The sequence below is a fragment of the Symphalangus syndactylus genome, chromosome 6 (assembly GCF_028878055.3).
Source record: "Symphalangus syndactylus isolate Jambi chromosome 6, NHGRI_mSymSyn1-v2.1_pri, whole genome shotgun sequence".
NCBI classification, from domain to species: Eukaryota; Metazoa; Chordata; class Mammalia; order Primates; family Hylobatidae; genus Symphalangus; species Symphalangus syndactylus.
This window is the reverse complement of record NC_072428.2, coordinates 91,984,028-92,006,969: the sequence shown is the minus strand read 5'-3', so window position 1 is coordinate 92,006,969 and position 22,942 is coordinate 91,984,028. Positions and strand designations below refer to the sequence as shown.

The 22,942-nt window shown below is 39.5% G+C and overlaps 1 protein-coding gene, 1 long non-coding RNA gene and 1 pseudogene across 15 annotated transcripts in view; all 3 read left to right on the top strand.

Moving 5' to 3' along the window:
* Positions 1-3,124, top strand: part of PHTF2 (putative homeodomain transcription factor 2) — a 153,603-nt gene extending 150,479 nt beyond the window's left edge. For all 14 annotated transcript variants that reach the window (XM_063641541.1, XM_055283437.2, XM_063641546.1 and 11 more), the window contains one exon: positions 756-3,124. In XM_063641541.1, coding sequence (XP_063497611.1) covers positions 756-776 — 21 coding nt within the window. In that variant the 3' untranslated portion in view covers positions 777-3,124. The remainder of the gene's footprint in view (positions 1-755) is intronic.
* Positions 3,125-13,076: 9,952 nt separating this feature from the next.
* Positions 13,077-20,784, top strand: LOC134736913 (uncharacterized). The gene is made up of 3 exons (XR_010121396.1): positions 13,077-13,192; positions 14,299-14,387; positions 15,668-20,784. It is a non-coding gene; the product is annotated as an uncharacterized lncRNA (long non-coding RNA).
* A 1,041-nt stretch (positions 20,785-21,825) lies between these two features.
* On the top strand, positions 21,826-22,596 carry LOC129484818 (translationally-controlled tumor protein-like; annotated as a pseudogene).
* Positions 22,597-22,942: the final 346 nt, after the last annotated feature.

Below are 22,942 nucleotides of genomic sequence, written 5' to 3'. Positions count from 1 at the left end.
CAGTATTTATTATAAATAGAAGTCTTGTGTAGGAAAAGTCGAACTATTTGTTTTTTTTTTTATTTTTTATTTTAAGATGGAGTCTGCTCTGTCACCCAGGCTGGTGTGCAGTTGCGTGACCTTGGCTCACTGCAACCTCCGCCTCCCAAGTTCAAGCAATTCTCCTGCCTCAGCCTCCCAAGTAGCTGGGACTACAGGTGTGCACCACCATGCCTGGCCAATTTTTGTATTTTTAGTAGAGACAGTGTTTCGCCGTGTTAGCCAGGCTGGTCTCGAACTCCTGACCTCAAGTGATACACCCACCTTGGCGTCCCAGAGTGCTGGGATTGCAGGTGTGAGCCACTGCGCCCAGCAAGAAGTATTTATTTTTACTAATAAAACGTTAATTTAGGTGATAAAAAAGAAAAAAGCCGTATTTCTGTTTTTGGCCAAAAGTTGTATTATTTGTCTGTATAGCAATGCATACATCTTCCAATATATGCACAACTAACTGTTAGGAAGGTGTAAGATAATCATATTAAACAAGTACTATATATATATATAAAACCACTTCTCAAGAGAAAGCAATAGAAATCTGATTTTCACATTTTTGTTTGTGTTTAAGGTGAGTTCTTCTTAAAAGGATAAAGGAGTTAAAATATTAGAAACTGCACTTGTTTGTGAATGAAATTTGAATTTAAAAATGATATTATATGATATAATTTAAGCTTTGATATTAAAACTGGCTTGTCACCACTTCTATTTTTTTTTTCTAGCTATGGAAGATTAAATCATGACAATTCAAAGAAAAGAAGATGTAGCCTCTTTTCCAGAATAAGAGTACTGACTAAGCTGCCTGAAAGCTTGTCACTGATTCTTTGCTTCAGGAGTCTCAGCTAGGGAGTTGAAGTGTTTACATCAGACTGTCTTGTGCAATTCTTATATTTATTTTACTTGTTCACTTTTTTTTACATTTATTTTAGTCTTTATATTTTATTTTTAAGCATTGATATACTTAGTAGTTGAAAGGGTGATGAAACTGATATCCAGATACTTGAGATCCTGGTAATTGGTCATAAATAATTGGCAAAATAACAAATTGTGAAAATAGAAGCCATTGCTCAGCACCGTTTCTCCATCAATGCCGTGAACTTGCCTTACTTTGGGAAAAATTCTTTAACTTTGGAATATTGCATTGAACTCAGCTATACACATAAAACATTTTCTTTGGTAAATCAAGATCCAGTCAGGGTTTTTCTTGAATTATTTTGGAACAATGCCAGGATCCAAACTGATTAAGTTACAGTTTAAGCACCCTTCAGTATTAATATATACGGTATTATATAACAGGTCAACAAGTGCTCTTTGATGATAAAACTTGTAATAGAGCAATAATTGTAAGTGGTTTCCATACTGTAAGATATTTTGATAAAAATTAACTAGTAATACTTGTATTTATTTGAAACACTGGGCTGTTTGCACAGCTCCAACTGTGCATGCTCAAAATGTGCACTTTTTAAAATTGTTACTTTTAATGCGTATCTTTATATGGGATCTGTTATAGTGTACTAGGGCATGATATGGTATCCTTTTGAGTGAGGTATATACTCATCTCACAAGTGAAGTGCCTACTGATATTACTAAAGTACATTATGTTTACTCAAGTAAATAATTTTCTCCCCATGGTACACTCTAGTGTAGGCTATTCATACTACACTCAAATGAACAACTTAAGAATAAGGCTAAGAACCAATAAAATATTTCTCTAATTGCTAGTTATAAAACTGTATCCAAATTTTCAGAAAAGACAGCTTCAGCTTGCAAATTCTATCCTCTAAACTTATCTGGTGCATTCTCCCTACCCCACCCCCGTTATATAAGGGCTATTTGAGATGCTTTTAACCTCCCCAACGAATAATTTGCCAAGTGTCCAATGAGAACTTATCATGTTGGTGTGTTGGGTAAATTGGGCGAATATGATAGTATCTTACATTGGGCCTTGATTTTAAGTTGTTATATTTGTACAATCGAGTATTTTAGAAATTACATGAAACATGAAATGGTTTTTGCAATTTTTTTTTAAACTGGGCATCTGGTTTCTAAAAATTTATTTGAAACAGTCTAGAATTTTCTTGGTGCAAAGTGTATCATGTGGAATATCCTCATATTTTTACCATATTTTAAGAACTTTAAGATGATTAATTGTAAATAATTTATTTGATTGGTGCAGTTCTAATCCCTAAATCATAATCTTAAAATCAGGAATGTGTGGAGAACAGAGCCATGTCATATCACTTTGCTCTTACCATTCCTTTTGATCAGCCTCAATTCAGCCTCATTGTGTAGTATGTTTTTTCTTTCTATGAAAAACAACAGAAAGCATTTCATTTTATTTGCCTATGTTCAAATATGTTTAATAATGACCAAAGTGCATTCTGAGTTTTTTCAAGGAATGTAATACTGGAGCTTTAAGAACATACTTAGTTTCTCATGTGAAAACTTAGGCTTTGTCTGATGTTTTTTCTTCCTTTATTGTCTAATGTTGAGGTTGTTTTTAGGAATTATATTTTATAAACTTTTTCAAAATAAGGTACATCCTATACAGAACTTAACATTTTGCACAGAATATATCAAGTATATTTTGAGAAAAAAAGTACGGCATGAGTTCTGTTAGGAATAAAAGATGAAACTATTGTATCTCACAAAAAATCTTATTTCAGAATGGAAATATTTTTGAGAAAAGTAGCTGAGTATACTGGTTTAAGAAAATGCTTGTTTTAGATTGAGGTTAACTTAGAGTTGGGAGTTGATTTATTAAGTACAGTATACCTCTTAACAGTTTATTAATAATATGTTGAATTATGTCAGTGTGGGCAGCAGTAGAATACTAAAAGGAAAATATCATTTTAAGCAATTTCAGAACATTAACCGAACTATTTTCAAAGCAGAAAAATTGACATTGCTGCCTTTAAGAATACCATGAATGTAAGAAATTGAAAGAAACTGTAAAATATCACATAATATAGAAAAGGCAGTTCAAAGAGAATTGTGGCAGATGTTGTGTGTGAACTGTTGTTTCTTTGCCACATGTGTTGTATTTGAAAGTTTGACAGTAAGTTTAAAATAAAACATTCTATGACTGACAGTGTTTTTTTTTTTTAAATTTTCAGGTCATATACATTTCTATGTTAATTTTATGTTTACTTAACATAAAATTTAGTTAGATTTGGGGGGAGTGAAAATAAATTTTTTATAACTTTCCAACATTTTAGATTTTGTTATGATTCTTAGAACATGAAAGAATAATACATACACAGGTTTTTCATCACCAAAATGATATATCACTAATGTTTGTTTGCTTGTTTGTTTTTGAATACAGCAAACTGGCTGTGGCCTGAAATATTAAAGCTCATTGTGAAAAGATAGTGTTTTTTTGTTTTTTTGTTTTTTTTTGAGACAGTCTCACACTGTCACCCAGGCTGGAGCGCAATGGCGCAGTCTCGGCTTACTGCAACCTCCGCCTCCCAGGTTCACGCCATTCTCCTGCCTCAGCCGCCCGAGTAGCCGGGATTACAGGCGCCCGCCACCACACCCCGCTAATTTTTTGTGTTTTTAGTAGAGATGGGGTTTCTCTATGTTGGCCAGACTGGTCTCAAACTCCTGATCTCAATGATCCGCCCGCCTTGGCCTCCCAAAGTGCTGGGCTTACAGGCGTGAGCCACTGCTCCTGGCCGATAGTGGTGTTTTTAAACAAATGATTTTGCCACATGAATTTAGCATGAGAGATTATGATCGACAGTAGGATGGTTAAACATTCTAGTATTTCTGTTATCTGATTGGTCCAAGTGTTCACTGGGCTTAAATTAATCTAGGACGATTAATTCAAGTGCACTTTCAAACTTACTTTAAGCTTACAAATGGCTTTTTTAATGAATCTCCCTTCATACTTCAAAATAGCAATATGACTGGCACCTCTTAATTGTTTGCTGTATCACTTAGAACATAATTCTCAACCTTTTTTCTGCCAAGCCTATACAAAAAGACACCATAAATGCTTAACAGTAGCACTGGCTCCCCAAAGTACTTACTGCCTGGGGAATCTAAAAGGCCATTAGGGATGGGAAAAACCCAAGTGTTTTTTTCTACTCTCACACCATTCAGCATAACACTTCTGATACCAGATTCTCTGGCAGACACCAACTGGGTGTTTTAGAATTTAACTCAGCTCTAACACTACACCTGAAAGAATGTCAGATCCCACAGGTTGAGGGCTCATTCCCACAAGACTGCCCCCACTTCAGATGCCAGGCACAAGAACCAGGTTGTGATCTGGCTCCCCATCATCGTTCCTACGACCCTCTTCTTGGGTTCAGTTAATTTGCTAGAGAAACATTTAACTTTTACAGGTTTATTATAAAGGATACAGGTGATGGAGGAGGTGCATAGGCAAGGTATGGGGGAAGGAGCGTGGAGCTTTCATGCCCTGTCCAGAGTGTGCCACACTCCAGGAGGCTCCATGTGTTGTGCAACCCAGAAACCCTCCAAATCCCATGGTTGAGGGATTTTTATGGAGACTTCAAATCACATAGGCATGATTAATAAAGTCCACTTCCAGCCTCTCTGGAGGGAAGGTGGAACTGAAAGTTCCAAGTTTATAATCATGGTTTGGTTATTCTGGTGACTGGCCCTCATTTAGGAGCCCACCAGGAGTTGCCTCCTTGCAGTAAAAGACATTCCTATTACCTGGAATTTACAAAGCTTTTAGGAACTGCGTGGCAGGAACTAGAGTCAAAGACCAAATATTAGAACAAAAGATTCTCCTAGCACCCTTGTCATTCAGGAAATTACAAGAGCTTTAGGAGCTCTGTGCCAGCGACTGGGGGCAGAGACCTGTGTATATATATGATTTCAGAGAGGTGGTACAGATACACTTTCAAGAAACTATTCCCCAAGTGATTTGTAAAATTTGTTCCACTTAACCACTTGTCACCACCTTGAGAATTACTGGCTTAAGATACAAAATTTTGTAGAATGTGTAAAAGAAAATAAAATTTAAGGACCCTCCAAACTTACTATGCCCAGGGGAAGTTAAGTCCTAGAGACAGAGTAACATAGCATATTTGCCCCTTCTGCTTCTTAGATTATAGATTAACTTTCTTCCTTATTGTTCTTGTTCTGTAAATGACTAGGAAAGACCAGAGACCAGACTTCTGCCTCTTCTAGTCCCTAATCTTTGTTATAGATTCACTGCCTCTTTTATTGTCCTATACCTAAATCAGACCAGGTGGAGCAAAAGACCACCATGACTGTTACATCTTCAGTGTGGAATATTAAATACACCTTTTAAGAGAAAGACCACCTCAGCTAATTAGATCACTGAATTATGCATTAAACCTTCTATAGAATGATGTAGAAATTCTGTTAAGCTCCCCTAAACTTTGTCTATATAAATGATCCCAAACTTCTAGACTTCAGAACACTGACTTCCATCCTTTGGAGTATGTGCTTCCCCAGGGGCTGTTGTTAAACTTTGTGCTTGAGTAAAGTTACTCAAACTTAGATTTTTTTTTTTTTTTCCTTGAGATGGAGTCTCACTATCGTATAGGCTGGAGTTCAGTGGCACGATCTCAGCTCACTGCAACCTCCACCTCCCAGGTTCAAGTGATTCTCATGCCTCAGCTTCCCAAATAGCTGGGATTACAGGCATGTGCCACCATGCCTGGTTAATTTTTGTATTTTTAGTAGAGATGGGGGTTTCACCATGTTGGCCAGGCTGGTCTTGAACTCCTGACCTTAGGTGATCTGCCCGCCTTGGCCTATGTGCTGAGATTATAGGCGTGAGACACTGCGCCTGGCCAATTTACTGGATTCTAACCCTTTTGATTATTTTAGGTTGACAAATGTAAATTCCATGAGATACTAACTGCATTTACCACTATTCTCAGCACCTGGAACAGTGCCTGATACACAGAAATATCACAATGTATTTACCTAATGTATAACTTGAGTCGAATAGGACCTTCGACACCACTCATTCCAAAGTCCCCATTTTACCACATGAAAAAAATAGGCCCCAAAAGAGGTTAAGAAGCTTGCCCAAGGTTGCACAACTACTCAGTGATAGAAACCAAACTCTCTGTATCCCCTTTGCAGGTATACGTTCTATAATTGTGTCTTTGTGTAAGCATTTGGCACCTCTTGATTGATCAAAATTGTTCATCATAGGAAGAATACCCTGGGGAGAACAAAGATACTGATAAATTATCTGTCCATTTTTGTAGTGAGGTCATATACAAACTAATAAACCTTGGCAATAGGAAAACGTCAGAATTCATCTTGACGTCTCCGTGTTCAACTCTGCAGTGTGCCCTAGTGGAAAGAACATATGCTTTGGCATCAGGCTTCTTTTACAATCTTGAGCAAGTTACTTAACCTCTGTGAGCTTTGGTTTTCTCAGCTGTAAATTACTAACAGTAATACCTATCTTACAGGGCTATTAGGAGGATTAATGAGATAATATATGTAATGCACCTAGCAAGGAACTGATGTGTTGGTTATGCAGGAAAATTGGGTCTCCTCACCTTTCTCACCAAGAAAAACAAGTAACGGCCTAGGGCAATTAACAAAAATTTCCAAGCTGAATCACTCATATTACATAAGATATCACATGCATCCCCACCAAATATAAGAACTATTAAGAATCATCCTTCTTATAAACTATCATTCTTCTGTATGTGAAAAATTCTTTTGCAAGAAGTTGACATTTAATTCCCTTTCTTCCTAAGCAGGCACACTAAAATGTGGGAGGAAAGTCTCATTCTTTCGCAAGCCTACGTGTCACTGTATATCCAATTATGAGCAATTTTGCTAAATTCTCAGATGCATATTCCATTCATATCTCTTCATTTTTATATCTCTCGCTGATTTATATGTGGATACTGTCACTAACAGCACCCTAGAGTCCTTTCATTTTCAACCTGCTTCTCAACTTTAAGTTGTCTGCTCACTGTTCATACTTGGAGTTGTTGAGAACATCAAACTTGACTTTCTAGAAATCATGCTTATCAAGATGTAACTGAAATCTCTCAGCTCTATATTTGGCAATGTGCCTTTTAATCCATTTCATGTCCATTTATATGCTGCCTACAATGGCTCTTTTGAACCTCCTTTATCACCCTGAAGTTCCTCTCATCTGTATCTGTTTCCTCTAACTTTACTGAAAAGATAGAAATCATTAAGCATGAATTCTACCATCTCCTCCCTACTACAGCTCTGTCGAAAAGATGTTGCTCTCTGACCCCAACTATCCCTCAGTCCCCAGGACTCTGTCCCTGTCCACCTTTAATCTTTTCCTTTCCTGATTTTATGTTATAAGTTATTTAGATTTCGATGAGAGCTAATCGTACCTAGAGTATGGGAGAACTATTTAAGGTTTACAGATTGGGTGGAACCCTTGTATGCTAGATGGTACTGTGAGGGCTTGCCACACTCTCATTCTTCATCTGAACAGAGCAGAAAGTGTTTCTGCATGTTGACCAAGTCCTGCTGGATTGTATCACTTTTCTCTCTGGGACGTAACTCAGTGGTCAGCGATTGGTGCCTTGCTCTAAAGCAGCCAGCCATTTTATGTGCCTGCAAGTAGCCTATAGGGTTGGTTTTGGCATGAGAGCTTTGCCCAATAGATGCACTGTATCCTTGATGGTGACTTGCTAACTCAGTGAGATTCTCTCTTACTGCAAATTTGAATTTAGGACACAGTGTTAGCAGGAGGAGTTGCTAGAAAAGCAGAAACCCAGGAGAAACCATGAATTGAGCAAAGCCATAAAGTAAAAAGGAGGTAGTGATAATGGAGAAAGGAGAAGAAAGTAACAGAAACTGCCCAAAACTGGCAGGAGCAGAGAAACCGAGCAATAGCTTGGGTAGTAACTTTTAGACCTTTAACATATCATTACAATGCTAAAATCCCTGCCCCTAAATGAAGACGGCTACCATGTTGTATATATACAATATATGAAGAAGCATGTTTGGGGACTGCACCTGTGTGTCTGGAACTCCAACCTGAGCACGTTATATACCTCCCCTGCCTCTCCTCTAACTCTTTGCAATCCCCTGACTCCTATTGCTCCAGGAGAAGGTGCCTTTAGAGCAAGAGCTCCCCTTCTCTATTCTCTGGCCACTGAATAAAACCCAACTGCCTTTTCCAATTGGACCTACTTTCTTTGCAGCTGATACAAAGTAGGGAAGGTACTCAGTTTACTGTATCACATGTGAACAGTTTAGTATGGCTGGAGAAAATGATGTGTAGGCAAGATTAGAAGATAATGCCGGAAGATGACTTTGTGGAGCCAAGAAATTTGAATTTTATCTTCAAGATGAGGACTGCCTAGTAAAGTGCCTGATGTCCTAGTTGCTTGGTGAGTACAACACTGAGATGTCACCATCTTCACTAGAATACTTAGTAAACAGCCCCAGACTGAGATTGATTGACTGATTGGTCCATATTTTGGGGCAGGACCTTGCTCTGTTGCCGAGGCTGGAGTGCAGTGGTGCAATCAGAGCTCACTGCAGCCTCGACCTCCTAGACTGAAGTGATCCTCCCATTTCAGCCTCCCAACTAGCTGGGACTACAGGTGTGCACCACCACACTCAGCTCATTTTTTATTTTTATGTAGAGACAGGGTCTCACTAAGTTTTCAGGGCTGGTCATTTTTTAAATTTAAAATTTAGTATATATTAAGGGTTCTATTCACTATGCTAGAATTTTTTATGTAACTAAAATATTGACATGATACAAGTCTATATCCAAGGGTGTCTCAGTCCATTTAGTGTTGCTATCTAGGAATACCTCAGACTGGGTAATTTATTTTTAAAAGATATATTTGGCTTATGGTTCTGCAGGCTGTAAAAGAAGCCTGACACCAGCATCTGCGTCTACTGAGGGTCTCTGACTGCTTGCACTCATCAGGAAAGGGAAGAGCCAGCATGCACAGAGATCACATGGGGAGAGAGGAAGCAAGTGTGGGGAGAGAGGTGCCACGCTCTTTTTAACAACCAGTTATCATGGGAACTAATAGAGTAAGAACTCTTTGATAGGAGGATGGCACCAAGACATTTAGGTGGAGATGATTAAATCATGAGTAAGACATTCATGATTTGTCCTGTGACCCGAACACCCCTCATTGGCCCCATCTCCAACATTGGGAGTCAAATTTAAACATGAGATTTGGAGGGGTCAAACAAACTATAACACAGGGTATATATAATTAAGTTGACCTCAGTTTCTTTCTCCACCTTTGTTGTTGTTTTTGTTTGTCTTTTGAGAGAGGGTCTCGTTCTGTTGCCTAGGCTGGAGTGCAGGGGTGGGATCATGGCTCACTGAAGCCTCCCAGGCACAAGTGATCCTCCCACCTCAGCCTCCTGAGTAGCTGGGACCACAGGCAAAGCCACCACGCCCAGCTAATTTTTGTATTTTTTGTAGAAACGAGGTTTCCCGTGTTGCTGAGGCTGGTCTTGAACTCCTGAGCTCAAATGATCCACCCTCCTGCCCTGGCCTCCCAAAGTGCTGGGATTACATGTGCAAGTCACTGTGCCTGGCCTTTCTTCACCTTTGAATGATAGAGTTGATTTATAATTATTTGCAAAGTGACACCATTTTCAAAAAATTTACAGAATAGCTCAAGTTATCTTGCACTATGGTGAAGATCACTGGCTCTGGAATCAGGCGGAGCTGGGACTGCCTTGAAGCATGTATATGGCCTCGGGCAAGTTACTTAACCTCCGTAATCCTGATCTGTAAAATGAGAAAGGAAGCAACTAATAATGGAGCCTCATGTGGTTCTTGTGAGTGTGAAATTAAGAGATATCTGTGTAACGGGCATGGACTTGTTCCACAACACTCCCTAAATCTGGCTTTGAGTACCTATTCAAAAGGTATCAAGTCAAGCTGAGCACAGTGGCTCACACCTGTAGTCCCAGCACTTTGGGAGGCCGGGAGTTGGAGACCAAACTGGGTAACATAGCAAGACCCTGTCCCTATGAAAAATGTAAAAATTAGCCAGGTATGGTGGCATGGCATATGCCTGTGGTCCCAGCTACATGGGAGGTTGAGATGAGAGGGTCGCTTGAGCCCAGGAGTTTGAGGTAGCAGTGAGATATGATTGTGCCATTGCACTTCAGCCTGGGCAAAAGAGCAAGACCCTGTCCTTAAAAAAAAAAAAAAAAAAAAAAAAAAAGAATCAAAAAAAGAATCAACCTGTTATGTGTGGAGGAGCCCCTCCTTCCTAGATTGGCACAAAAGCCCAGGGGCTTCAGCTAATGCCTGAAAAACATGGAATTGGGTTGCTCTTTGTTCTCTGGTGGCATCTGTACTTCCATCTGGGTGCTTTCTGGTGCCCAGCCAACTCCCCCTGCGCCTGCTCGGTGTGGATGCTGCAGCCCGCTCAGCAATGCTCCTCACAGAGGTCCTCCCTGCTGACCCAAGGCTCAGCCTCAAGATCCTCACCTCTGCTACAAGGCCTCAGATCCCAGAATCCTTCCACACATACCTCCTAGCCATGTGCCATTAGGCACACCTGCAACCTGTCTTGGGCAGGAGCGCCTCTACCAGCAACTCCCACCTCCTCAGTCTCCACTGCCTCTTCTCAGTTCACCAGACTTTCAAACCAAAGCCTGGGTGAGTAGTTGTCCTCGGGGACTTGACAACTTCTGTTTTCAGCCTAGAAACTCCAAAGGCAATAATACCCTTAGAGGGGAGGGAATTAGTCTCAAAATAGGATTGTATGACTATCTTCTGGTCATCTTGGAATAGGGGAAAGAAAGACATTGCCCATTCTTTTGAGTCTCTTCCAATAGCAAATTATTGTGCCACTTAGAGAAATGCTTAGTTCAGAGTTTGACACATAGTAATCCTACAATAACTGTTAATTATTAGTACTATCATTTTTATTTGGCTCCCCTTTGGACAATAGGCAAGAATTCAAAGTGATTTCAATAAATAAGACCAACTAGAAAATGAACTTGGAGAAACCAAAGCTGTCTGAAGAAAGAAATCTAAGTTGTTAAAAGGATGAAATATAAAGGCTTTGGGAGAAAACACATGGATTACTCGATATGGAAAATTTTTAAAATGGAAAGCCTACCTTTGTGTTTAAGCATATGACAGTTTATGGCAAAGACCTGATCATTCTTCATCAACCCTAGGATTTAAAATAACACATAGTCATTTGACTTGTATTGTTGGATCTGGGCTAGCCATTCACAAAAAAACTATCAATTACTCCCTCAACATGGAGTGTTTTTTGTTTTTGTTTTTTGGGATGAAGTCTCGCTCTGTCGCCAGGCTGGAGTGCAGTGGTGTGATCTTGGCTCACTGCAACCTCCACCTCCTGGATTCTAGTGATTCTCGTCCCTCAACTTCCCAAGTAGCTAGGATTACAGGCACATGCCACCACACTCAGCTAATTTTTGTATTTTCAGTAGAGAGGGGTTTTCACCATGTTGGCCAGGATGATCTCAATCTCCTGACCTCGTGATCTGCCTGCCTTGGCCTCCCATAGTGCTGGGATTACAGGCGTGAGCCACTGCCAACATGAAGTGTTAATAGAAGCTGTGGATTCTCCAACCCTAATGATGCCTTGGGCAGTTTTGAAGTTCACCTTCTTGCAGAGAAGACTGGCGTAGTGGATGCATTCAGGTCCTACTCAACATTGTGATTCTACATATGCTTTTCCACAAAGCAGGTGACCCTGAAAATCATATTTTTTATAAGGGTATATTTTTCATGTCAGTTGACTAAGCATAGAAGGAAGGTCCTGCTCTAAATATCAAGAACCTAGGTTTGTACCTTTGCATTCAGACAGATTTCTTGGTGACCTGGAGTAGCCATTTATCCCATCTGAATAAAGATGGGACAGAATTAGAATTACTTGATTTAATCCTCATTCTGCTTTAACACTCAGAGATATTTTTCCTTCAAATGTTCTTTCTCTATTGCTAATAAGCAGTAGAATTAAGAATTCTTTTATTCTCAGAAAGTAGACTGTGGTCATAATTTCCTAATGTAAATATTTATTTTAAATTTTTTTTCTTTTTTTGGAGACAGAATCTCACTCTGTTGCCCAGGCTGGAGTGCAATGGCACAGTCTCGGCTCACTGCAACTTCTGCCTACGGGTTCAAGCGATTCTCCTGCCACAGCCTCCAGAGTAGCTGGAACTACAGGTACCCACCACCATACCCGACCAGTTGTTTTGTATTTTAAATTTTGTTTCTAAAAGGAAATTAAAAAGCTGTCTTGTGGAGGACTTCAGCTACCCCATTATTCTAGCAGAGTGTTTTCATCAGTTGTCCTAATTTGAGGAAGTCTATTTTTTTGTGGGACAGGTAATTTAAGACACTTTTGTTTCTTACCATGCCCCATCACTTTAGCAAATTAGGCTTTTTCACTGCTTCCTGAGTGAATTTTCACTTGTTTTGGGTTGGTAGGATTAAGCAATCGCACTTTTAAGCAGGGCCTTGGTGTTCAGGCGTGACCCTCTTCAGTTTCAGGTTTTCCTAATTCCTTGAAATCAGCCTGTCTTAATTCAGCCATTTTACCAGGAGTTAATCAGACTACATCTCATTATTAGGCCCTTGTTTTAAAACTCTGGGAACAGAAGTTTCTTCTCCCATTGATCTTCTACCCATCTCTAAAATGTAGCTCTTGGTGGCAATTATCTGTCTTATTCTAAATAGTGAATCCCAGGATTGGGACACAGGACCCTTGACTAATTTCCATTTCATTTTTCTCTCTGTGCTCCAGTCCCCACCAGGTACTAGACTCTGATTGCCACCCTGGGAGCTGGTGACAAAACCTCTGCCTTTGGCTCTTTGTGTATTGTTTAGCTTGGCCTTCTCTTCCCAATTTACTTTTTTTATCCTCTTCGCACGTCTTATAAAATTGCTAGGTAGACATATCATTTAAGCCAGCCTAACTTTGCCATTCTAATGGTGCATAACATTTATGTAGCAAGGTTGTAAGATGCTCATCAAAGTCTATGTCTTACCATTTTTATTTTTGTTATTTATTTTATTTTATTTATTTTTTATTTTTGAGACAGGGTCTCTCTGTGTTGCCCAGGCTGGACTGCAGTGGTGTGATCATGGCTCACTGTAGCCTCCACCTCACAGGCTCAAGCTGTTCTCCCACCTCAGCCTTCCAAGTAGCTGGGACCACAGGTATGTGCCACCATGCCTGGCTAATTTTTAAATTTTATGTAGAGACGGGCCTCCCTATGTTTCCCAGGCTGCTCTCGAACTCCTGGGCTCAAGTGATCGTCCTGCCTTGGCCTCCTAAACTGTTGGGATTATAGGTGTGAGCCATTGTGCCAGGCCCATTTTTACATGTTCCAAAACACGTAGTGTAGGTCTTTGAACATAGGTACTCATTGAGTGGAGGGTAAGGGAGAGCATCAGAAAGAGATGAGAGGTTTTCTTAGAATATGATGTCTTCATAATGGGCTTAACACTGGCTGCCTTTCAGAATGACTTAGATTATCTTTAAAACCATACTAACAACTCTGCCCCACCCCCAGAGATTCCAATTCAATTTGTCTGAGAAGACTTTTTTTTTTTTAAGCCCCAAAGCTATTCTTTTTTTTTTTTTTTTGAGACAGAGTCTCGCTCTGTCGCCGAGGCCGGAGTGCAGTGGCGCAATCTCGGCTCACTGCAAGCTCCGCCTCCCGGGTTCACGCCATTCTCCTGCCTCAGCCTCTCCGAGTAGCTGGGACTACAGGCGCCCGCCACCATGCCCGGCTAATTTTTTTGTATTTTTAGTAGAGACGGGGTTTCACCGTGGTCTCGATCTCCTGACCTCGTGATCCGCCCGCCTCGGCCTCCCAAAGTGCTGGGATTACAAGCGTGAGCCACAGCACCCAGCCTCCCAAAGCTATTCTTGGTGAGCCAGAATTGCCATTATTAAAACACTGATCAAAAACATTTTTGGACAAATGATAAGACATTGTCAGTGGGTACAATGATTGAGGAGGCTGGGACAAATGTTTCCGTTATGTTGACATCTTAAAAGTTTTGTGCCCTAAATAATGTGGCAGTATTTTCCTTTTATTTTCACACATCTTAGGCCCAGAGGCCCTGGTTGATATAGTTAGGCTTTGTGTCCCCACCCAACTCTCATCTTGAATTATAATCCCAAGATGTTGAGGGAGAGACCTGGTGGGAAGTGACTGGGTCATGGGGGTGGTTCCCCCGTGCTGTTCTCGTGATGGTGAGGGAGTTCTCACGAGATCTGATGGTTTATAAATGGCAGTTTCCCCTGGGCTTTTCAGTCTGTCTCACCTCCTATCATGTAAGATGGGCCTGCTACCATTCCGCCATGATTGTAAGTTTCCTGAGACCTCCCCAGCCATGAAGAACTGTGAGTCAATTAAACCTCTTTCGTTTATAAATTACCCAGTCTTGGCTAGTATCTTTATAGCAGTGTGAAAACGGACTAATACACAGGTGATCCTAGTTATATGCTGACAGTAAATGTAAACAATGCTGTTCCTTCCTCAGGGACTTAAGATAGATGATTTGTTCCAACAGAATATGTCAGCTGAGTGGTGTCAGTGACATTTAACCCCGTCCCCCTGAGTGCTCATATGTGGCAAACAGTTACAGCAGCAAGTCTTTTAGGAACTTTGTTTCAAGAGGGTGTTAAAGAAGAAAGTAACAGTTGGTGCAGAAATGGAAGTGATCTAAACTACCCACCATATCTAGCCTTAAATCAGCACAAAGCCTGCCTCCCTCCCTTCCTCACTTCTTTATGGTCTGAGCTCAGTGAAGAGAGCTGCCTACACTTCAGTTGATTATTTATTTATTTACTTATTTATTTTTGAGGTGGAGTCTCACTCTGTCACCCAGGCTGGAGTGCAGTGGTGCGATCTCGGCTCACTGCAACCTCCGACTCCCTGGTTCCAGCGATTCTCTTGCCTCAGCCTCTTGAGTAGCTGGAATTACAGGTGCCCGCCGCCATGCCCAGCTAATTTTTGTATTTTTAGTAGAGACGGGGTTTCACCATGTTGGCCAGGATGGTCTCGATCTCCTGACCTCATGATTTGCCTGCCTCGGCCTCCCAAAGTGCTGGGATTACAGGTGTGAACCACCACACCCGGCTTGATAATTTAATCCTTAGAAGAGAAAACTTTTAAAAAACGAACAATCTACATCAGTGATTGTCAAAGTGTGGTTCAGGGATCTCCGGGGGTTTTTCAAGACTCTTTCAGGGGTCTGCAAGGTGAAAATCACATATAGGTAAAAGACCCAACAAAGTGTAGTATGAAACAATGGGTTTTAATGTAACAGAATAAAAAGTATATTGTATGGTTTTAGATTCTACCCAATGACTTAACCTACCACGTGTCAAGTTTTGGTATAGCATAAAAGAACATCCACAGTTATCGGAGGGGGCTAATAAAATATTTCTCTTTCCCAACAACATATCTGTGTGGGGCTGGGTTTTCTTCATGCACTTTAAAACAACAGATCAAAAGAAACTGAATGAGGAAGCACAATAAGAACATAACTGTCTTCTTTTTTTTGCTAATATCTTTATTGAAGCACAGTATAATGAACATAAACTGCACATATTTAAAGTGTACGATTTGGTAAATGTTGACATATATATGCAATAAAACCTCAACATTGTCTCCACAGGTTTCCCCATGCCCCTTTGTATCCACTCACTGCTGTACCTCTGGACATCCTCCCATATCCAGACAAATACTAATCTGCTTTCTGTCATAAGTTAGTTTAGAAGTTTATATATATTAAATTGTATTCATGTTTGTCAGGATTTTTACATTTAGCATAATTATTTTGGCATTCATCCACATTGTAGCATATATCAATAGTCCATTCCTAGAATATTAGTGCACAATATTCCATTGTACTAATATATCAGGCCAGGAGGGGTGGCTCACGTCTGTATCCCAACACTTAAGAAGGCCAAGGCAGGAGGATTGCTTGAGGCCAGGACTTCAAGATCAGGCTGGGCAATATAGCAATACCCTGCTCTACAAAAAAATAAGATTAGATTGATGTGGCGGCATGCCCCTATAGTCCCAGCTACTTGGAAGGCTGAGGTAGGAGGATCTTTTGAATCCAGAAATCAGAGTTACAGTGAGCTATGATTGCACCATTGCACTCCAGCCTGGGTGAAACACATATATTGTGATATATATCATATTTGGTTTATTCATTCACCTTTTCATAAACATTTACGTTTCTCACTGGGGCTGTTAAAAATAAAGCTGTTATGAACATTCATATATAAGACTTTGTATAGACATAAGCTTTTATTTCTCTTGGTAAATACTTAGCAGTAAAATGGCCATACAGTAAGTGTCTGTTTAATTTTTTGAGGAACTATTAAACTGTTTTCTAAAATGGTGATACCATTTTACATTCCCAGCATCAGTGTATGAGGCCTCCAGTTGCTCCATATGTTCACTAGTGCTTGGTGTGGCCAACCTCTTTATTTTATTTTATTATTTTATTTTTGAGACAGAGTCTTGCTCTGTCACCCAGGCTGGAGTGCAGTGACGTGATCGTGACTCACTGTAGCCTCGACTTCCCTGGCTCAAGCAATCCTCCTGCCTCAGCCTCCCAAGTAACTAGGACCACAGGTGCATGCCACTATACCTGGCTAACTTTTAAAATTGTTTTGTAGAGACTGCGTCTCACCTGCTTGCCCAGACTGGTTTCAAACCCTGGGCTCAAGTGATCCTCCTGCCTTGGCCTCTCAAAGTGCAGGGATTACAGGCATGCACCACAGTTGAAAAAGTAACCCTTTCTCCACCAATTTGCCTTTGCTCTTTTGTCAAAAATTAGTTGTCCATATGTGTGGGTCTGTTTCAGGATTCTCTCTTCTGTCCTGTTGCTCTGTTTATCTTTATGTCAATGCCATACTCTATTGATTACTGTAGCTTTATAATAGTTCTTGAACTCAGGTAGTTAAAGTCCTCCAAGTTTGTTCTTTTTTCACAGTTGTTGCCTATTCCAAGTCTTTTGCATTTCTCTACAAATTTTGAAATCAACTTGTCAATTTCAAAAACCCTATTAGGATTCTGAATCTATACATCAATTTGGGTAGAATTGATATCTGTACAATACTGAGTCATTCAATCTGAAAACACAATCTATCTCTTAATTCATCTAGTTCTTTAATTTCTTTCAGCAATGTTTTAATAGTTTTAATATACAGGCAGGTCTTGCACATTTTTTGTCAGATTTATCCTTACATATTTCATTTTTGGATGCTATTGTAAATGGCATGTTAAAAGTTTCAGTTTCCAATTTTCAAACATTTGTTGCTGGTACATAAAAATACAGTTGATTTCTGTTTATTAGTCATGTATTTGGCAACCTGGCTAAACTCACTTAATTATAAATGCTTTTCTGTTGTTGTAGATTCCACTGGATTTTCTACAAAGCAAACATGTTGTTTGTGATTAAAGATAGTTTTTCTTCTTCCTTTTCAACCTGTATGTCTTTTGTTTCTTTTTCTTTCTTTATTACACTGACTAGAACCTCCAGTACAATGTCACATAGAAGTGGTGAGAACAGCAACCTTGTTTCTGACATTAGAGGGAAAATATTCTTTTTCACCATTAAATACAACATTAGCTATAATTTTTTTATGGATGGACTTGATCAGAATGAGGAAGTTGCCATCTATTTCTCATTTGCTGAGTATTTATCAAGAATTGATGTTGGATTTTATAAAAAAAAGTTTGCATTTATTGAGATGGTTGTGTGGATTTTTTTTCTGGTTCATTAATATGGAGAATTACATTGTTTGAATCTTGAATGTTAAAACCAAGCTTGCAGTCTTGGGATAAACCCTACTTGGTTGTGTATTATCCTTTTGTTTATATTGATGTATTCAATTTGTTAACATTTTGTCAAGAATTTTCATGTCTATGCTGATGAGAAATATTAGATTGTAGTTTTCTTTTCCCATTATAACTCTTCTAGTTTTGGCATGCTGGTTTCATAAAATGAGTTGGGAAGTTTTCCCACCTCTTCATTTTTTCTTGAGGGGACTTGTGTAGAATCATATTATTTCTTCCTTAAATGTTTGGCAGAATTCCCCAGTGAAACCATCTGGGCTTTGAGTCCTTGTAGGAAAGTTTTGTAGCTACAAATTCAATGTATTTAATGAAGGTGATTTTGGGGAGCTTGTGACTTTCAAGGAATTTCTCCTTGAGTAAGCTTTGGTGGTTTGTCTTTCAAACCACCAATGTGGCATAACATTTTTTTAAATTTCCCTTATTATCTTTCTTCTTTAATTTTTTTTAAAGGGGTAGGGTCTCACTCTGTTGCCCAGACTGGAGTGCAGTGATGTTATCATAGCTCACTGCAGCCTCAAATTTCTGGGCTCAAGCCATCTTCTGAGTAGCTGGGACTACAGGTGCACAACACCATGTCTGGTTTATTTTTTATAGAGATAGGGTCTTGCTATGTTGCCCAGGCTGGTCTCAAACTCCTGGCCTCAAGTGATCCTCCCATTCAGCCTCCCCAAACGGTAGGTTACAGTTGTGAGCCATCATGCCCGGCACCCTAATTGTCTTTCTATTATCTGTGGAATCTATAGTGATGTCACCTCCCTCATACCCGATACTGGAAATTTATATATTCTCATTGCCCTCTGTTTAGTCTGGCTAGAGTTTTATAAATTTCATTGTAATTTTCCAAAAAACAGCTTTTGATTTTACTGATTTTTCTCTGTTGTTTTTTATTTTCTATTTCATTGATTAATATTCTCATATTTGGTTCTATTCTGCTTTTTCCCCTCAAGTTTTGTAAAGTGGCAGCTGAGGTCAGTGAGTTGAAACCTTTCTTCTTTTCTAATATAGGCATATAATGCTAAAAATATTTACTAAACACTGCTTTAGCTTCATTGCACAAATTTACATGTGATTTGTTTTTAATTTCATTTAATGCAAAATACTTTCTAATTTCCCTTTTATTATCTGACACATCAGTTATTTACAAATATGGTGTTTTTATTTATTTTTTTTTTTGAGATGGTGTCTTGCTCTGTTGCCCAGGCTGGAGGTTGGAGTGTGGTGGCGTGATCTCGGCTCACTGCAACCTCTGCCTCCCAAGTTCAAGTGATCCGTCTGCCTCAGCCTCCTGAGTCGCTGGGACTACAGATGTGCACCACCGTGTCCGGCTAATTTTTGTATTTTTAGTGGAGACAGGGTTTCACCATGTTATCCAGGCTGGTCTCAAACTCCTGACCTCAAGTGATCCACCCACCCTGGCCTCCCAAAGTGCTGGGATTACAGATGTGAGCTACTGCACTCGGCTTTAATTTCCAAGTACTTTGGGATTTCCAAACATTTGAGATAATCTTTCTGTTGTTGATTTCTAGCTCAATTTCACTGTGGTCAGAGAACATGTATTGTATGAGTCAAATCATTTTAAATTTATTGAGAATTGTTTTATGTCCATGAATATGGCCTATCTTGGTAAATGATCCATGTACACTTAGAAAGAATGTATAAAATATTTTTGGTGAAGTATAAAATAAATGTCAATCAGGTCAACAGTGTTATTTAAGTTTCCTATATACTTACTATCTGTCTACTTTTCTCATCAGTTGTTAAGGAAAGGATATTGAAATCTCCAACTATATTTGTGAATGTATCTATTTTTCTTTTTAGTTCTATCAATTTTTACTTTATTTATTTTGAGATCCTTATTAGGTACATATATGTTTAGTATTGTTATGAACTCTTGAGGAGTTGATGTCTTTTTCATTATGAAATGACCCTCTGTATCCCTGATAGTATTCTCTAGTCTGAAATCAGCTTTGTCTAACATTAATGTAGCCACTCCAGCTATCTTTTGATTAGTGTTATCATGGTATATATTATTCCACCCTTTCACTTTTAGTGAACTTGTATCTTCATATTTAAAGTGTGATTTTTGTAGCCAGGATATAGTTTGGTGTTGCTTTTTAAATTCAGTCTCTCAATCTCTGCCATTTAACTGAAATGTTTAGATGACTTATATAAAATGTATTTTTTTTTTTTTTTTGAGGCGGAGTTTCACTCTGTTGCCCAGGTTGGAGTGCAATGGCGTGATCTCAGCTCATCGCAACAACCTCTGCCTCCTGGGCTCAAGTGATCCTCCCAGCTCAGCCTCCCAGTCTGTGTGATTACAGGTGCTTACCACTACACCTGGCTAATTTTTATATTTTTAGGAGAGACAGAGTTTCACCATATTGCCCAGGGTGGTCTCAAACTCCTGGCCTCAAATGATCCACCTGCCACTACATCTGGCCAAAATGTGATTACTGATATGGTTGGGTTTGAAATGTGATTATTGACGTGGCTGGATTTAATATAATGTTGGTATTTGTTTTGTATTTGTTTTGTCAGTTATTTGTTCCCTTTTATCTTTTTTCTGCCTGCTTTTGGATTGAACATTTTTATAATTCCCTTTTATCATTTTTGTTGGCTTATTAGCTATAGCTATTTGTTTTATTTTGTTTTGTTTTAGTGATTTCTTTAGGATTTATATAATACACCTTGAACTTACCATAGTCTACTTTCAATTGATGTTATGCCACTTCACATATAGTAAAATAATTTTATAATAAACTTGCATTTCTAGCCTCTGAGCATTTGTGCTATTGTCATGCGTATTGCTTCCACATATGTTATAAATGCCACGGTGCATTGTAATTATCTTTACTTTAAATAATTTGTTATTGTTTCAAGATATTTAAGTGATTAAAAAAACTGTATTGATTGACATAATTACCAGTCTGGACTGTTTCATCCATTTGTGTAGCTCTAGATTTCTAGCTATTGTTCTTTTGATTTTGCTTGAAGCACTTTCTTTAATGTTTCTTTTAATGCAGATCTGCTGGTGACAAATTCATTCAGCTTTTGTCATCTGAAAAAGTCTTTATTTTATTTCGCTCTTACTTTTGAAGGATTTTTTAATGAACTAAGACTTACAGTTTGGAGGCTGGGTTCAGTGGCTCATGGCTGTAATTCCAGCACTTGGGAGGCCGAGGTGGACGGATCACTTGAAGCTAGAAGTTCGAGACCTGTCTGGAGAACTGGGCAACATGGCAAAACCCTGTCTCTACTAAAAATACAAAAATTGGGCCGGGCACAGTGGCTCAAGCCTGTAATCCCAGCACTTTGGAAGGCCAAGGTGGGCGGATCACCAGGTCAGGAGATCGAGACCATCCCGGCTAATGCGGTGAAACCCCATCTCTACTAAAAAATACAAAAAAAATTAGCCGGGCGTGGTGGCACGTGCCTGTAGTCCCAGCTACTCGGGAGGCTGAGGCAGGAGAATGGCGTGAACCCGGGAGGTGGAGCTTGCAGTGAGCCAAGATCGCGCCACTGCACTCCAGCCTGGGGGACAGAGCAAGACTCCGTCTCATAAAATAAAAAAATAAAAATACAAAAATTGGCCAGGTGTGGTGGCGTGCATGTGTAACCCCAGCTATTCAAGAGGCTGAGGCATGAGAATCACTTGAACCTGGGAGACAGAGGTTGCAGTGAGCAGAGATCATGCCATTGCACTTCAGCCTGGATGACAGAGTAAGAATCTGTCTCAAAAAAAAAAAAAAAAAAAAAAGACATAGTTTGGTAGGGATTTTTTTTTCAGTCCCATTCTTCTTTTACCTTGCACTGTTCATGACAAGAAATCCACTGTCAGTCTGGGTACCATGGCTTACGCCTATAATCCCAACACTTTGGGAGGCTGAGGCAGGAGGATTAACTGCTTGAGCCCAGGAGTTTGAGGCCAGCCTGGGCAACACAGTGAGACTCTGTCTCTACAAAAGATTTAAAAAGCCCTTCAGTCGCCATCATGATTATCTATCGGGACCTTATCAGCCACGATGATATGTTCTCTGACATCTACAAGATCCGGGAGATCGCAGACGGGCTGTGCCTGGAGGTGGAGGGGAAGATGGTCAGTAGCACAGAAGGTAACATTGATGACTCGCTCATTGGTGGAAATGCCTCCGCTGAAGGCCCCGAGGGCGAAGGTACCGTAAGCACAGTAATCACTGGTGTCGATATTGTCATGAACCATCACCTGCAGGAAACAAGTTTCACAAAAGAAGCCTACAAGAAGTACATCAAAGATTACATGAAATCAATCAAAGGGAAACTTGAAGAACAGAGACCAGAAAGAGTAAAACCTTTATGACAGGGACAGCAGAACAAATCAAGCACATCCTTGCTAATTTCAAAAACTACCAGTTCTTTATTGATGAAAACATGAATCCAGATGGCATGGTTGCTCTATTGGACTACCGTGAGGATGGTGTGACCCCATATATGATTTTCTTTAAGGATGGTTTAGAAACAGAAAAATGTTAACAAATTTGGCAGTTATTTTGGATCTATCACCTGTCATCATAACTGGCTTCTGCTTGCCATCCATACAACACCAGGACTTAAGACAAATGGGACTGATGTCATCTTGAGCTCTTCATTTATTTTGACGGTGATTTATTTGAAGTAGAGGCATTGTTTTTAAGAAAAACATGTCATGTAGGTTGTCTAAAAATAAAATGCATTTAAACTCATTTGAGAGAATGCCTTTTAGTTTAATGCATATTTAAACTATCATCCTGTAGTGTTCCTGGAGAAGCTAGAGCCTGGTTGTAGGCTACTACTCATCAATTAACTTCTACAGTGGAGACTACTTTTGGGACTGGAATATGAAAAAGAATCAAAGGTTTTGATTTTGAGTTGCAATAAAGGGAAAGACCATGCTCATAGCAGTGCCAACATCTGAAGTGTGGAGCCTTACCCATTTCATCACCTAAAACGGAAGTAGTTAACTGGAAGAGATTACCAAGAGAATAAAAAGAGAATCATTCAGTGGAAAAAAAAAAAAAATTAAAAAAGTATTAGCCAGGCATGGTGGCATACACTTGTAGTC